This window comes from Oryctolagus cuniculus, chromosome 3 (assembly GCF_964237555.1).
Source record: "Oryctolagus cuniculus chromosome 3, mOryCun1.1, whole genome shotgun sequence".
In the NCBI taxonomy this organism is placed as follows: Eukaryota; Metazoa; Chordata; class Mammalia; order Lagomorpha; family Leporidae; genus Oryctolagus; species Oryctolagus cuniculus.
The window spans coordinates 69,672,697-69,690,057 of NC_091434.1; the positions used below are offsets into that span (position 1 = coordinate 69,672,697).

The 17,361-nt window shown below is 40.0% G+C and overlaps 1 protein-coding gene across 3 annotated transcripts in view; it reads right to left on the minus strand.

The window, feature by feature from the left end:
- DCAF17 (DDB1 and CUL4 associated factor 17) overlaps positions 1 to 17,361 on the minus strand; it is a 49,309-nt gene that overhangs the window by 31,742 nt on the left and 206 nt on the right. For 2 of the 3 annotated variants that reach the window (XM_070070703.1, XM_002712280.5), the window contains exons 2-6: positions 16,959 to 17,062; positions 11,548 to 11,638; positions 6,052 to 6,188; positions 5,039 to 5,117; positions 1,571 to 1,660 (exon numbers count right to left, since the gene is read on the minus strand). In XM_070070703.1, coding sequence (XP_069926804.1) covers positions 1,571 to 1,660; positions 5,039 to 5,117; positions 6,052 to 6,188; positions 11,548 to 11,638; positions 16,959 to 17,062 — 501 coding nt within the window. The remainder of the gene's footprint in view (positions 1 to 1,570; positions 1,661 to 5,038; positions 5,118 to 6,051; positions 6,189 to 11,547; positions 11,639 to 16,958; positions 17,063 to 17,361) is intronic. The other variant, XM_017342924.3, reaches the window with a different exon arrangement.

Genomic DNA, 17,361 nt, shown 5'->3' on the forward strand with positions numbered 1-17,361 from the left:
CTGTGGCCTGGGAAGGCAGTGGAGGATGGCCCAAGTCCTTGGGCCCCTGAACCCATGTGGGAGACCTGGAAGGGGCGCCTGGCTTCAGATTGGCACAGCTCCGGCCGTTGTGGCCAGTTGGGGAGTGAACCATCGAATGAAGGACCTCTCTCTCTCTCTCTCTGCTTCTCCTCTCTCTGTGTAACTCTGACTTTCAAAGGAATGAATAAATTTTTTAAAAAATAGTAGAGTTGGTCAGCACTGTGGCTCACTAGGCTAATCCTCCGCCTGCAGCACCGGCACCCCAGGTTCTAGTCCCGATCGGGGCTCCGGATTCTGTCCTGGTTACTCCTCTTCCAGTCCAGCTCTCTGCTGTGGCCCGGGAAGGCAGTGGAGGATGGCCCAAGTGCTTGGGCCCTGCACCGGCATGGGAGACCAGGAGAAGCACCTGGCTCCTGGCTTCGAATCGGCGCAGCGTGCCGGCCGTAGCAGCCAATTGGGGGGTGAACCAATGGAAGGAAGACCTTTCTCTCTGTCTCTCTATTTCACTAACTCTGCCTGTCCAAAAAAAAAAAAAAAAAAAGTTGAGCAGCACAATAAATAACTATCCACCTAATTTTTTTTAAAAATCTCATTTGTCAACATTCATGTTTCAGGTTTTTTTGTTTTTTTTTTTTTTTAAGATTTATTTATTTGAAAGGAAGAGTTACAGAGAGGGAGAGGCAAAGGCAGAGGGAAAGAGGTCTTCCATCCACTGGTTCACTCCCCAAATGGCTGCAACGGACGGAGCTGTGCCGATCCAAAGCCAGTAGCCAGGTGCTTCTTCCAGGTCTCCCACATGGGTACAAGGGCCCAAAGACTTGAGCCATCTTCTACTGCTTTCCCAGGCCATAGCAGAGAGTTGGATTGAAAGTGCAGCAGCTGGGACATGAACTGGTGCCCAAAGAGGATGCCAGCACTGCAGGCGGCGGCTTCACTCACTATACCACAGTGTCGGCTCCCAAGTAAGTAATTTTTAAAAGCAGAAGACTGGAGAGGGTGCTAGGTTAAAAAAAAAAAAGCAGAAGACTGTTTCTTTTACTCAAATGAACTCTGTCCCTTTTTTCCTTCATTTAGTCAGTCCACAAACCAAGAACAATGGCAACAATAAAATCCAAAAGTGAATGAGTTGGAAAATTTACATATTTAATTATAAGCTTTATTTATATATAAAGCAAGTTTTAGATCCATACCTTGCAATTAAATTGGGACATTTTGTTGTAGCTTAACGATCATTTTAACAAGCTTGGGAATACTGCCTTTGGAAAAATATCTCATTCATTTTATAACTTTGTAAAACAGCAGTTTGTTAATGACCATAGGTTTCCAACACTAGCCACATGAAAGGCACAAAAACATAAAGAAGGATGAAGAGATAATTAGGCAATCTTCCCAATTCAAATGTTCTTATGTATTCTGCTAAGAAACAATCAGGTGAGTGAGCTTTTTATAGTTAGGAGAATGCTTCCAATCAAAGCATCCAGTAATTACATGATAACATTTTATCTTCTTGTCAACAAATATTACAATTAAGTAGGAAATGAGTTCTTACCTTTTTATTGATCTCCAGAATCCCTACAAGCGAAAATGGCAGAACTCGGAACACCGCAAGGTATAACAAAACAGGCTGCTGAATGCCTGCCTAGAAGGAAAGACTAAAATTATAGGCAGCTCTCAAAAGTACTTTAGAAACCCTCTGTTTTCATGAGTTGAAAACATCCATCTGTCCTAGCATGGAGTTCATGAAAACATCCATCTATCTACATTATAAAGTTACTTAAAACAAGAAGACAACCATATTAAGGTATGTCTACTAAACCAGAAGCCCTTCAGACACACATGCACATCTATGTATGTACACAGAAATGTACAAAAACAAATGTAATAATAAACACTTAAAAAAATCTATTGGAAAAGCAGAGTGACAGAAAGAGAGAGAAACACACACACACACACACACACAGAGAGATATCTTCCACCCTCTTTCATCCTCCTCCACCCTCTGATTCAATCCCTACATGGCTGCAATTGCGGCGGCTGGGCCAGGTTGAAGACAGGAGCCCAGAGCAACATCCAGGTCTCCTATGTGAGCAGCAGGAACCCAGACACTTGAGCCATCATCTGCTGCTTCTTAGGTTTGTTAGCAGGGAGCTGGACTGGAAGCAGAGCAGCTGGGACTCAGGTACTGATATGGGATGCACAGTGGCTTAACTGGCAGCAATGCCTTCTCTCAGTAAACATTTCTTAGCAACAAAATACCCTACATTTATATTGTAAACTGGAGTTCCAATAATAAAGAATATAATCGAAAGACACATAATCATGGTCATGTAATTTAAAAGTAGTGTTGCACTGATACATCCCTATGAAATCAGAAAAAAATCAACAAGGAAAGCTTGAATGATTTCTCTGCTTGATGACAATAACTCACTTAGTTTGAAGAACAAAGCCCAGTTAGTTTTTTTCTACTAGGAAATATAATCTCTTGTAGTTCTCCAGCAAAAGCTTCAAGGAACACTTTTAATTTGTGGTAGGTAGGCAAAGATACCTGCACCATCCCAGTTGGACTCTGCTCAACAGAATCCTAAATGCTGCATCATCAACACCATCAATCAAAACTGCTATAACTGGGGGCAGGCATTGCGGCAAAGCAGGTTAAGCCTATGTTTGCAATGCCCATATCCCATATGGGAATGCTAGTTAGAGTCCCAGCTCTTCCACTTCTGATCCAGCTTTCTCCTAATGCATCCAGGGCATGGAGCACATGATGGCTCAAATGCCTGAAGCCCTTGCTATTCACAAGGGAGACCTGGATGGAGTTCCAAGCTCCTGACTTTGACCTAGCACAGTCCTGGCTGTTGTGGGCATTTGTAGAAAGAACCAGCAGATAGAAGATCTCTCTCCCTGTCTCTCTGTAGCTCTGCCTTTCAAGTAGATGAAAATGAATATTAAAGAAAAAAAAACCTGTCATAACAAAGATTTAGAAAAAAAAAACAAATAATAAAAGGATAGATTGTAATGTTTAAGGTGCAAAACACTCTCCCATTGAAAGGGATACATTTTTATTAAATCGGGGGCTAGGGTTGTGGTGTAGTGGGTAAAGCTACTGCCTGAAATGCCAGCATCCCATGTGGGTGCCCATTAGTGTCGCATCGGCTCCACTTCCAATCGAGCTCCCTGCTTATGGTCTGCAAAAAGCAGCTGAGGATGGTCCAAGGGTCTGGGCCCATCACCCACGTGGGAGACCCAGATGAAGCTCCTGGAAAAAAATCTCTGTTTCTCCCTATTTCTCTGTAACTGACTTCCAAAAGAAATAAGTAAATCTAAAAAACATTTTTTAAAAAATTGAACATCTTCAAGATGCCAATGAGACTCCCTCCAATCTCCTAAAACCCAAAGGAAAAGTACAGTTTTTGTGAGGATGTGGGAAAACAATTTAGGATGCAGAAATACCTTCAAGACTTCTATTAACATTATCAGATCATGGTAAAAGAAAAATCTTAATAGATGATACTGTACAGAGTTATGCTTAAGTTGTTGCTTTTTAACAACCCAAATTCTTTAAAAGGTGAATTAAACTAGACACTTATAAAATATTCTGTTAGTTTATTATATGATTTCAGTTTTCTGAAGGCAATACTTTCACAGCAAGAAAGAACGTAAGGAAAAAAGTATCAATAAGGAGACAGTATCTCTTTCTCAGACTGTCATACTCAAAACATCAGGAAAAAGGGAGGTAGATTTCAATAAAAGGTATACATTCACTTTCTTAAGGTGTTTAGGTAAGAAACAGGAAAATAGTAGAAAAATATTTATAGATAACCATAGTAAAAAGTAAGTGGAAATAGCCAACAAATAGCTGACAGTGGCTTCAGAACAAGCAAAGAAGGTAGATGAGAAAGGAATGAAAAGCAGAGTTCCCTGGCCTTGAATGTGATGAGAATACACTACAGGGTTGACAAGGGAAGGTTGATGTGTTCATACAAGTAAGGTAAAACTCAGCAAAGAGTTATGTTTTTAAAAGGCATCCTAGAATTCTTCATAAACTTTACTTGCTCATTAGCGTTATAGAAATTTCAAGGAGCAGCATGGGGTAGTACCTAAGTGAAGGAAGCCTGAGTTTGCATTTAGGTTCTGTCATCCACAGTGGTATGGCTGGGGTGATTTAGTTAACTTATCTGGGTCTCAGTCTCCTAATCAACAATATGTGGCTGTTTTATAATCAAGGATTAAAACAAAGTTTAAGGAGTTCAAATTAAAGGTGAGAAAAGACTAGAACACAGATTCTGCCAAAAGACAGAAAATCAGTATTTGTTTTTTCTAGATGTCCCAGGATATGAAGAAACAGGAAAACCTCTGAAAGCTGAGACTATTTTTATTTTTTTAAAGATTTATTTCTTTATTTGAAAGTTGTGTGGGGGAGGGAGAGAGAGAGAGGGAGAAGGAGAGAGAGAGGGAAGGAAAGGGGGAGAGGGAGGGAGAGGGGGAGAAAGAGAGAGATTGATTCATCTTCTATCTGCTGGTTCACTCCCCAGATGGCTGCAATAGTTAGGACTGGGCCAGGCTGAAGCCAGAAGCTCCACCTGGGTCTCCCATGTGGGTGGCAGAGGCCCAAGCACTTGGGCCATCCTCTGCTGCTTTTCCCAGGCTATTAGAAGGGAGCTGGATTAGAAGTAGAACATGACCTGCCACCTACATGAGATGCCAGCATCACAGGTGGCCCCGAGACTATTTTTTCAAAAGTCCTCAATAAGTGCTGATTATATTATTCCCCATATGTCATCAACAGAAACTAAGTTTCCTGATATAAACTGCTAGACCATACTTTTAAAAATTCATAAATACCATGTTTTTTTAAGAAAACAGCAAAAAACCCATTTTAATAGCATGCTTAAGGAAAAACTATCTACCCACTTTTATAGCATGCTTCAAAGATCATTAGTTCTTCATAACAAATTTGCAGACAAATGCCTATGGAAACAAATTATTCATTTTATCAAATATTTGCATCCATGTCTACCTGCCGGGCCACTGCTGAGGCTTTGTTCTGAGCTGATTTGACTGCAATGACTTCTTGAGGAGTGTCCCAGCTCAAGTATCTTTTAAAAGAATGAAAAGAAGTTTATTTATTTGGGTCAGTTTCCATATACTTAAAATAAAAATACTGTAGATATTTTATAAGTAAACAGTTTCTTAGTTATTTAAGTTATAAAAGCAAAGTAATCTACTTTAAAAAAACAGTTAAAAGAATTCCTTCCAGATCCCTATATGAATATATCTCAATTTAAAATAAAAACACACACTGAGAATTTTAATCCTTTTGGAGTCTTAATGAATAAAAACTATTTTTGATCTAATAGTATTTAAAACCTAAAAAAGAAAATAAACATTTCTATTTTAAAATGGAAATTACTAATAGCATCGAAAATGTTACTTTCACACTTTGCATGCGCATATTCACTCCATAGTTTTTTATCCCACAAAACTAATAGTTAAAATGGTTCTTGAATTGCACTTGGCAGGTTATTTTAAATGAAACAGACTAAGTCTTCAGGAAAACCTACTATAAAGTGAAACCCACACAGAAAATACTATTTGTCAAAGGGTAAAAAAGGGAATTTTTAAAAAAGTTTATCTTCCAATGAATATGTATAAGTTATTTATTTATTTATTAGGAGTACACAGATAAATGATAGAGGGTCTCTATCCTCACGTCTTCAAATATCATTATGAGGAACAAAAAAGATAATAGGTTTATAAGATAAGATCTAGGGGCTGGAGTTGTGACAAAGCAGGTAAAGCTGTTGCATGTGATGGTGATATCACATATGGGTGCCAGTTTGTGTCCTGGCTGCTCCCTCTCTATAACTCTTTTAAAATAAATAAATAAATAAATTTAAAAAAAAAAAAAAAGAAGTTAAGATGTAAGTATGAACTGAAAAACTGGATGAGGGGGCTTGAAATATCCTGGCCACAAGTCTCAAATTTTTACAATAAAATCTCACTATAAATTAACAAACTCATAGTTAATACCTGAATTTACAGTAAGATGCAAGATATATTTTCTCAAGGATTTTTCCTGTCGTTGCTGATATGCGAAGTAGCCAATTATGAGCAGTCAGTGCTATGAGTGAGGATTTATAATCTGATGGATTGGGAAGTATTTCCCCCTAAAAAAAATGAGGTATAAAAATGAAACTGCTTGCCTATGAACAATTTGCAGTAATTAGTGTCCAACAAAAACAGCTAAATACTGAAACAAATAGGAACATCAAAGTTATCAAATATACAAATAGAGAATGAAGACAAAAGTAACACTGTAAATTAATGATGAGTATATCTACATAAAGCATTGAGGGCCTGAAATAATTTTTTATTATTATTTTTTTTTGTGTGTGTGTGTGTGTGTGTGGACAGGCAGAGTGGACAGTGAGAGAGAGAGAGAGAGAAAGGTCTTCCTTTGCCCGTTGGTTCACCCCCCAGTGGCTGCTGCGGCTGGCGTGCTGCAGCTGGCGCGCTGCGCCAATCCGAAGCCAGGAGCCAGGTGCTTCTCCTGGTCTCCCATGCCGGTACAGGCCCCAAGAACCTGGGCCATCCTCCACTGCACTCCCGGGCCACAGCAGAGAGCTGGACTGGAAGAGGAGCAACCAGGACAGAATCCAGCGCCCCGACTGGGACTAGAACCCGGGGTCCTGGCGCCGCAGGTGGAAGATTAGCCTATTGAGCTGCGGCGCCAGCCTGAAATAATTTATTATTACTAATAATTAAATATCCATGTATCTTAAACAACAATAATAGTAAGAATATTAGTAGTTATACAATGGGCCGGCGCTATGGCCTGGGAAAGCGGTAAAAGATGGCCTAAGTCCTTGGGCCCCTGTCCAGTATGGGAGACCCAGAAGAAGCTCCTGGCTCCTGGCTTTGGATAGGCCCAGTGGCCCTTTGGGGACTGAACCAGCAGATGGAAGACCTCTCTCTCTGTCTCTCCCTTTCTCTCTAACTCTACCTCACAAATAAATAAAATTAAACAAACAAACAAAAAAGACTTATTCCCCCAATGAATTCTTCCAGAAAATGCAGAGCTAACTGCTGGGGCCCTTCTGTCCCTGAGGAGTTACCACAAGGTGGAAGTCTAATGCAGGAAGAAAAGAGAAGCAAATGGCTCTACTTTGATTTGTAGTGTAAGTGGGAAGTTTGAAGAAGAATTAATCTGGTGTTTGCTTAGGCTGAATAGAAAAGAATGAAAACACAGTTATTTTATATAAGCTCCTGAAGATCGGTCTTCTCTTTCAAATGTTAGGGAAAGAAATAAGGTGGAGTTTTGTTTTGTTTTTTGATTTTTTTTTAAACTTACTAACTACTGAAAGTCATATACTAAATTTATAAGCAATGTTGTAAACATTTTATTCTACCATGTCCTGTGTCATTTCACTGAGATTTTGAAGTTCTTAAAAATGTACTATTTGGGGGCCAGCACTGTGGTGCAGTGGTTAAAGTCCTGGCCTATAGCACCAGTATCCCATATGGGTGCCAGTTTGAGTCCTGGCTGCTCCACTTCCAATCCAGCTCCCTGCTAAGGTGCCTGGGAAAGCAGCAGAGAATGGCCCAAGTCCTTAGGCCTCTGCACTCATGTGGGAAACCTGGAAGAAGCTCCTGGCTCTTGGCTTTGGATCAGCTCAGCTCTGGCCACTGCAGTCATTTGGGGAGTGAATCAGCAGATAGAAGATTTCTCTCTCTCTCTCTCCCTCTCTCTCTCTCTCTCTGTAACTCTGTATTTTGGATAAATAAAATTAAAAAAAAACACACACTATCTGGGGCCAGTGCTGTGACACACTGGGTTAAAGCCACAGCCTGCAAGGCCAGCATCGCACATGGGGGCCAGATAAAGTCACAGCTTACTCGACTTCTGATCCAGCTACTTGTGAGTGTGCCTGAGAAAGCAGCAGAGGATGGCCCTAATCGTTGGGTCCCTGCACCCACGTGGGAGACACAGATGAAACTCCTAGCTCCTGGCTTCAGCCTAGCCAGCCCTGGTTGTTGTAGCCATTTGGGAAGTAAAGCAACAGGTGGAAGATCTGTCTCTTTCCATCTTCCCTTCTCTTTCTGTAACTCTGCCTTTCAAATGTATAAATAAATCTTTTAAAAAGAAGTGTACTGTTTACATCTTGCCTATTAAAAATAATTTTGGGGAATGGCGTTGTGGCATACAGGTAAAGTCGCTTGCCTGTGATGCCAGCATCCTATATGAGTGCCAGTTCGAGTCCCAGCAGCTCCACTTCTGATCCAGCTTCCTGCTAATGGCCTAGGAAAGCAGTGGAGTATGGTCCAAGTGTCTGGGCCCCTGCACCCACTTAGGAGACCCAGATGAAGCTCCTGGCTCCTGGCTTTGGTCTGGCCCAGCACTGACTGTTGTGACCATTTGGGGAGTGAACCAGTGGATGGAAGATCTCTCTCTCTGTTTCTCCCTCTCTCTTTGTAACTCTTTCAAATAAATAAATCTTTAAAAAAATAATTCTGAAGCAGCATATACAACAGAATTATATTCCTAAATGTTAAGCTGTAGCTCACATGCTGTTCTCAAAAAAGGGAACTAAAGTAGTTTTACATCAGTACATTAACAACATATGTGTCTCAGTTTTTCTTAATAGAAAATCTTGTTTTACTTCAAACCGAGAACAACATGTTTCAAGAGAAATAAATCAGAAATTAGGTTATTAGAAACTTTTGCATGATTGCTGCTAATTTTTGTTCTTTTATACTGGCATAGTCAAAATTTTCTCTATTAAGAAATATGTCATCTCTATGCCAGTGAAAAGAGATTCAAAGGCTTTAAATTGCTAAGGGCACAAGTAATTTTTAGCTTTTATTAGGGAGTAAAGGAAGAAAACATATATTTCAAGTTTTCTAAATTTTAAAAAGAAGTCTTCTGTAAACAGGGCATAAGTATCCACAGAAAAAGAAATCAGCAATTCTAGAAAACTACAGTTTTATGTAAAAACAACAGCCTGAGAAAAAAAGTAGTTTAACAGTAAATTTAGCCTCTTACCCTTTAAACATTGTTTTTGGTCTTTTGATGAATTCTATTTTTTCCTAAAAAACAGCCAACCAGATTCAAATACCTAATTAATTTGTTCTAGTATTTTCCAGTGTGTTTCTTAGAACACTGATGCCACAGGAGACTAATATTTAGACATACTCTTTTTTTTTTTTTTTTTTTTTTTGACAGGCAGAGTGGACAGTGAGAGAGAGAGACAGAGAGAAAGGTCTTCCTTTGCCGTTGGTTCACCCTCCAATGGCCGCCGCGGCCGGTGCGCTGCGGCCGGCGCACCGCACTGATCCGATGGCAGGAGCCAGGAGCCAGGTGCTTTTTCTGGTCTCCCATGGAGTGCAGGGCCCAAGCACCTGGGCCATCCTCCACTGCACTCCCTGGCCACAGCAGAGGGCTGGCCTGGAAGAGGGGCAACCGGGACAGAATCCGGTGCCCCGACCGGGACTAGAACCCGGTGTGCCGGCGCCGCTAGGCGGAGGATTAGCCTAGTGAGCCGCGGCGCCGGCCCTAGACATACTCTTTAAAAGAAAAGTTCTAAGATCAAGAGTTCGAGAAAATGATCTCATAGTGACATATTTCAGTATCGTTCAAAGTTGTATTGGTATTAAAGGCTCTGAGAAGTAATTCTATAAATAAACTTGTTTAATGCTTTAGACTCAGCATGTCCAAAACTTACTTTTCTATAGCCCAACTCCTCCCAACTCTTCTGACACCTACACAAAAAACTTCAAAAAGTTCAAGGAAAAATAAAATCAAAATATATTTCAGTGCAAAGAATTTTGGAAATCATATTTTTATAATACACATTTCCATGATATCTATAAAAACCCTTTATATGCATGGATTTCAAATGTTCTTTTTTGCACCAAAATACACACCTTCTTTTAATTTCCTTTTCAATTTCTTCCGTGAACTTTGAAGTACCCTCATATACTTGTTAACATCCCATGAACAGTGTTCTGAAAAACATACGACAATGCTGCTCTGATGAAATGAGCTCATCCTATCATTTTTTATTTTTCTCACTATTTTCTTTCTTATTTTAATTTATGTTATTTATTTGAAAGGCAGAGTTCACAAAGAGAGAGGGAGAGACAGAGAGAGAGAGAGAGAGTGAGCTTCCATCTGCTGGTTCACTCCCCAGATGGCTGCAACGGCCGAGGCAAGGCCAAGCCAAAGTCAGGAGGCAGGAGCTTCTTCCTGGTCTCCCACATGAGTGCAGGGGACCACGTACTTGGACTGTCCTCAACTGCTTTCCCAGGCCATTAGCAGGGAGCTGGATCAGAAGTGCAGCAGCTGGGACTTGAACTGGTACCCACATAGGATGTAGGTGCTACAGGCAGTGGCTTAACCCACTGTACTGCAATGCCAGACACTTTTTTTTCTTATTTCCTAGTAACTTTTGTAGAGGAAATTCCTAAGAACCCACTTTTATATTTCAGTGTTTGGCTGAGCAGTTGGACCACCAGTTGGGATTCCCAAGTCCCACACTGGGGTACATGGTTTCAATGCCCACATTCTGTTTCTAATTAGAGCTTTCTTCCAACAGAGACTCTGGGAGTCAACAAATGATGGCTCATGTGGTTGGTGTCCCTGCCAGTCACAAGGGGGACCTGCACTGAGTTCTCAGTTCCCAGCCTCTGCCATGGACCAACACTGGTCATTGTGGGAACCTGGGAAATGAGCCAACAGATGGGTGCTGTCTGGCTCTCAAAAAAAAAAAAAAAAAAAAGAAAGAAAGAAAGAAAATCTTTCAAGGAGTCATGCGAAATAACTGTTGTTCTAAATAAATATTTTTATTGTTTCAGCATATTAAGTAGAATCATTTCTTAAACATAAGTATAATTATAAACTGGCTTAACTTGCTTATAAAACAAAAATTTTAGTCAGTTTATAACATTTTCTGGTTTTCAAGATTAAAAAATTATATTTAGAATTATTTGATATTTATTTATTTATTCTCATTTTATTAGAAAAGCAGAGAGACAGAGGGAGATTTTCCATCTGATGGTTCATTCCCCAAATGTTGGCAACAGCTGGATCATGCCAAAGGCAGAAGCCCAGAACTCGATCTGAATCTCCTGCACGGGAAGCAGGGACCTAACTAACTACTTGAACCATCACCTGCTGTTTCCCAGGGTGTCCATTAGCACAAAGCTAGAATTGGAAGCAGAGCTGGGACTCAAACCCAGGTACTCCCACTTGCGATATGGGCATCTGAGGTGATACCTTAACCACTGTACCCAATGTCGGTCCCTGAATCTAATTTTTAAAGCATATTCATATTATTAATAATTCTGTAAGACCAGTTATTTCATAAAAAAAGATTATCAAAAGATAAACTCTCTTCTTGATTGCTTTAAAGATTCATTAATCTCTATGAAATTTATATTATGTTCCTTCATAGAAAATATTAATAATAATGAACTCTTCTAGGTTATAGATGCCTTAGAAACAAATGCTCTAAAAACAAATCTTACCACTGGGCATTCCCATAATAAAGCATCTTCAATTTTTTCTGATTTGGAACATTTTGGCATTTCATAAAGTTTTCTTGGCTCTGATGCAACACTGGGGAAAAAAGAAAAATATATTATTATTACTGATACCCAAATTGGCATTTGCTCAAATTTGAGACTTTTATTCAGAGATTCAGAATTTTAAAATATAAGTTGTTATTTGCCTTCCTCTTAACAGTAACTTTTTCTGATTATATTATTCATAGCACATTTTTATAAAAAAATCTGACAAATATGATTAAAATGGTTTAAAACTATGGAAAAGTCATTATTAAAATCATGGTTCATTTCCTTCTACTTTTTCTTTATAAACGTAGATGTGGGCAATGTTTTCCAAAATTTGACTGAATCTTTTAAAACTCTGAATATTTACTATGAATATGTCTACTGAATTCCATCAAATTCATAACTATTATTTCTGATGTTTAAATGAAAATTAGTAGATAAAAGGGTCTTTAGAATAAAATTAGTAGATAAAAATAGAAATACTTTTTATAATTTTCTAACTCTTAACTTTCAGAAAAGTTGAATAAGTTTATACTTCCACCAATGTTGAATACTGTTTTTTTTTTTTTTTTTGAGTGGCAGAGACAGAGACACACGCAGAGAGCTCCCATTTTCTGGTTCATTCCTCAGATGCCCACAGTGGCTGGGACTGGGCCAGACCAAAGCTGAGAACCTAGAACTCAGTCCAGGTTTCCCAAGCAGGAGTCAGGAACTCAATTACCTGAGCCTCCCAGGGTCTCCATTAGCAGGAAACTGGAGTCAGGAGCCAGAAACAGCCACTGAACACAGCTACTCCAAAATGGGGCATAAGCATCTTAAGTGGTGTGTTAACTACTGGCTAGCTACTCACCCTGAGCATTACATTTTTGATGTGAAAAATAGTCTCTTAGCTTTAATTTGCTTTTCTCTACTACTGAGATGTGATCAGATATTTCACTTTAACTGATAAACTTCAAAATCAAACTACTGTTGCAAGAGTGACAATTTTAATCACTCTGATTCAAAGGTTTAAACTATATCAATCAAATTTCACAGGAATGAAAGCCACTTCACACGTGACTCTAACCTGTGGTATATTACGTGGGAAACTTGGAAGAGGCTCCTGGCTTCTGATCGGCCCAGTTCTGGCCATTGAGGCCATTTGGGGATGGAAGACCTCCCCCTCCCCCTCCCTCCCTCCCTCCCTCTTCAACTCTGCCTTTTAAATAAAAAAATAAATCTTAAAAACAAAACAAACAAACAAACAAAAAAAACCAAAAAACCTCTAGCGGCTGGCCCTGTGGCGCAGCAAGTTAAAATCCTGGCCTGCAGCGCCAGTATTTTATATGGGCACCAATTCGAGTCCCAGCTGCTCCACTTCTGGTCCAGCTCCCTGCTAATGTGCCTGGGAAAGCAGTGAACACGGCTCAAGTCCTTGGGCCCCTGCACCCACATGGGAGACCTGAAAGAAGTTCCTGGCTCCTGGCTTCAGATCAGCCCAGCTCCAGCCATTGAGCCCATTTGGGGAGTAATTCAGCGAATGGTAGACCTCTCTCTCTGTTTCTACCTCTCTATAATTCTGCTTTCAAATAAATAAAATAAATCTTTACAAAAATAGACCTCTAATAATATTCATAATAAAATTCATCAATGGCACTTACTCAAGATTTCTGAAAAATTTTAACTAAAACAGGCACCTCCAGATTGGGGGAGTTATGAACTGGGCATTAAATGATCCCAAAGAATTACTGCTAGTCTTACTAGGTGTGATAATGATAATACATGTGTGATGATCAAGTCATTGTGTGATGATCAAGTCATTTAAGAAAATCTCTTAAGAGCCGACACAGTCTTCAGGAAAACTGGTGAAAATTGTAAAAGACAACAATTCAAAGCCCTGCAAATGGTCCTGGAGACAGAGAGCACATGGAGAAACATGGATTGAAGCAAACCTACTAGAGCTCAGTAGGAACAGAGAAGAATCTGCAGTACCTAAACCACAGGGCGCTCCCTCCCTCCCTCCACTCAGTAAGATGGAAACTCCATGCTAGACTGGGGCAGCCAAGAGCTCAGGGCTCCCTCTCCTCGCTGCTTCCACTGGGAGAGCTATCTTCTCAGGAGAGAAGGAGGGCAGCATTTCTCTCCCAGCTCCCGACTGCCTATTGCTGAGGCTGAGTCCTGGGTGAGCCCAGTGAAGAGGAAGGCTTCTTTCCTCTACCCAGCACCCACTCGTGGGGGTGGGGGTGGCTCTACCTCAGGTGCAGCATGGCTGAAGAATACTGTGGTTCTGTTTGGCCTTCTCCTTTATAAAACAAGGTTTCCAGGTTGAGAGTTGCAATCTGAGATCTCAGGCAAACATTCCCTCAATCCCAAATGCTTAGCTTTTAGAGGGGACTCACTCACAGAGGTGTGCCACTGACTCCTACCACCAGTTCCAGAGTCCTGGACTGAAGATGATGCCCGAGGAGACAGCCCCTAGTCTTCTTCCAGAAAAAGTGACTTTGTATTTGCAAAGTACAGAGACATTCAAGCTCTCAAAACCAGTGGAGGTTGTGGGAACAGGCAAAAGGGAGGGGAATGGTAGATTCACTGTAGGTATGAGATAAACTGGAAGCAGTAAGAACTAGAAAGATAGCTGGAAGGTGCCCTCCCAGAACAAATCTCACACGCTAACTATCCTCTCTAACTTCTGGTTTCTGGTCCAACATGAAAAGAGCTTGGAAGGTGTCAATCCTGTCCTCCCAACAAAGTATCAGGCTGAACAAATTGCAAATCAACATTCTTAGATTCATCAGAGAACTGAGGACACAGGGAAAACTGTTGCCTCCCAAACTACAAACAAGCACACACAGAGAATCACCGCCCCATAGGAGCAGAAGCCCTGGGATCAGTAACGTGGGTATAAAAGGACAGTCAGGAAATCTTAAACTACAGCTACAGCAAACAAAAATCAGCCTAACTCCTATCCTATACAGATATAAAATCCCACTAAAGGCCTATTTACCTCAATTCCTTTTACCCAATATATCAGACACAGCTTTCAGCAAAAACATTATAAACATGCTAAAAGGCAAAGTAAGAAGTTTGAAAAGACAAAGCCTCCGAATCAGACTCAGATGTGAGAGATTTTTGTAATAATCACATCAGGGACTTAACTATGATCAATACGCTAATAGTTATAATGGAACAAGTGAACAACACACAAAATGAGATACACAAAACAGAGATAAAAATTCTAAGAAAACATCAAGAGCAAATGCTAAAACTCAAAAACATTGTAATAGAAATGAAGACTGACTCTAAGGGGTTTATCATAAACTGGATGCAGCTGACGAAAGAATGAGTGAGCTTGAAGACAGGTCAACAGAAATGTCTCAATGGGAAAGAAAAATGAGAAAAAAAGCAGAACAGAGAATCCAAGAACTAAGGAACAATTAAAAAAAGGTATAATGTACATGTATTGGGACAACAGGAGAAAAAAAAAGGGAAAAATATGTGAAACAATGGCTAAGAATTTTCCAAAAGTACTAACAGGTAACAAACCACAAATCCAGGAAGCTCAAAGAACTCCTAGTAGGATAAATACCAGAAAATCTACACCACATACATCATATTCAAAAAAGAGAAAATGAAATATGAAGAGAAAGGGGTCAGCACTGTGGCATAGTGGGTTAAGCCATCACTTCTGACTCCAGTAACCCATACAGCACTGCCAGTTCAAGTTCCAGCTGCTCCACTTCTATTCCAACTTCCTACTACTGCACCTGGGCAGGCAGAAGGTGGCCCAAGTGCTTGGGCCCTTGCTATCCACGTGGAAGACCTGGAAGAAGCTCCCAGTTCCTGGCTTTGGCCTGGTCCAGCCCTTGCTATTGTGGCCATTTGGGGAGTGAAACAGAAGACAGAAGATCTCTGTCCTTCCACCTTTCAAATAAACAAATTAAAAAGATTTAAGAAGAGAAAATCTTGAAAGAACCCAGAGGGAAATAAAAGCACCTTAACTATAGAGGAACCAGGATAATAATTATAATGAACTTCTCTTCAGAGCTCATGCAAACAAGCATAGAGTGGCGTGAAACACCTAGTGTTAAAAGGAGAAACCACCAACAATGAAAATCTCAACAAATTAGAATTCTATGTCCAGAGAAATCATCCTTCAAAAATAAAGGAAAAATTTCTCAGACAAAAATTGAGGAATATGTTGGCTGCAGACCTGCCTTTTTAGGAATATTAAAGGAAGTTTTTCAGAGAGAAGAAAAATGATTCAGAAACTCCAATCTCCACAATGAATGGAAGAGTATTAGAGAAGGAATAATTAAAGGTAAAACAAAATTCTTTGCTTTTCTTATTATTAACAGATAAAGTTTATTCAAAATAAAAACTGCAACAAGGCATTCAGTGATTATAGGACATGGATATGTAAAATGAATTTCAGTGAGACTTGAAAAGACAGAGAGAGATGGATGAGGAATACTACACAATAAAGTAACTGCACTACCTATGGAGAGATCCTGAGCACAACAAAAACATGCCAATCTCTTCCACAGATTTTGGGCTCTCTTACATAACTTTTCTTTATGTAATAGGAGTTGTAGCTTTCAGGACTTTCATCGGTAGGATTGACAGTCTCATGATTTTAGACTTTAGGGATTTTTATCTCTTGAGATTTTCAACGTTTAGGATTATGGCTTTCAAGATTATGATCCACACTAAAAAACTTAAAATTAACTGCAGCGATAGCTGTGTATGTTTGTGAATGCACTAAAAGTTACTTGAAATGTAGAGAAAATGCCCCCTTTTTTAAAGAGATACAAACTGATAATGCTCTGAGTGTCTTTAAAATACGGAGATAAAGGAGAATGAATGAGACAGAGAAGCTCAGCAGATGCTGAGAGCGCTTGAATGCAGGTACCGGGTACGTGAGGTTCTCCTCAGCTTTCCCTTCAGGCTGTCACTGGACAGTGACAGGCAAGGTTGTTGTGGAACATCCCGGATCTATAAACACTCTGCACTTGATGGAAGAAGCTTCTCATAAAAACAAAAAAGACAAGCGCTTCCAACCAAAATACAGACATTCTTCTCCAAAACGTATTTGGTAATCTGGTGACCAGCACTGTTGATTCTGCTATCTTTTAAGTAGGCTATGAAGCAGTACCCTGAGCAATCTATCATTGTGCCTGCACAGTAAAGTAGCTTTGCTTCAAGCTGGCATCTACAAACAAGCAACTTGTAACTTAGATTTAATGAGATTTTTAAATTACATGAATTACCGTCTAGTCTTATTTTGGACCCATTCTCCTACTTCATTAAGCCCAGCTGTACTCATGTGGTTCTATGCAAATGATTAACAGTGAGGTGAATTACGGCAAAAGCTATGAATGGAAAGTTACCTGCTGATACAGCACCGGTAATTGTCAAAATATATTCTTCCTCTCTCATAGGCTATCGGCGACTTGGAATGAGTTGTCCAAACATTCTTAAATTTAGTACTTTTCTGAAAAACACAAGGAGAGTACACATAAGCTCATGTGCACGCGATTTTAAGTGGGATAGCTAAAATTACAATTTTCAAAATAGTTTCATGTAAACTCTCTAAAAACATCATTTTCAGCTCCTCCTCACTTTGCCCTCACGTTTTGGTTTAATACGGTTACCAACTTTTCCTTGCAGAAGATATTAAGCAGCTTAAAACTAAACGCATCTGGAGGCCCTATTAACTCCTGTTACTAATTCCCCATGTTCAGGGCACTCATTCCCTTCCCCTTCGCGTGTGACCCTCTTAAAAGGGGGCTC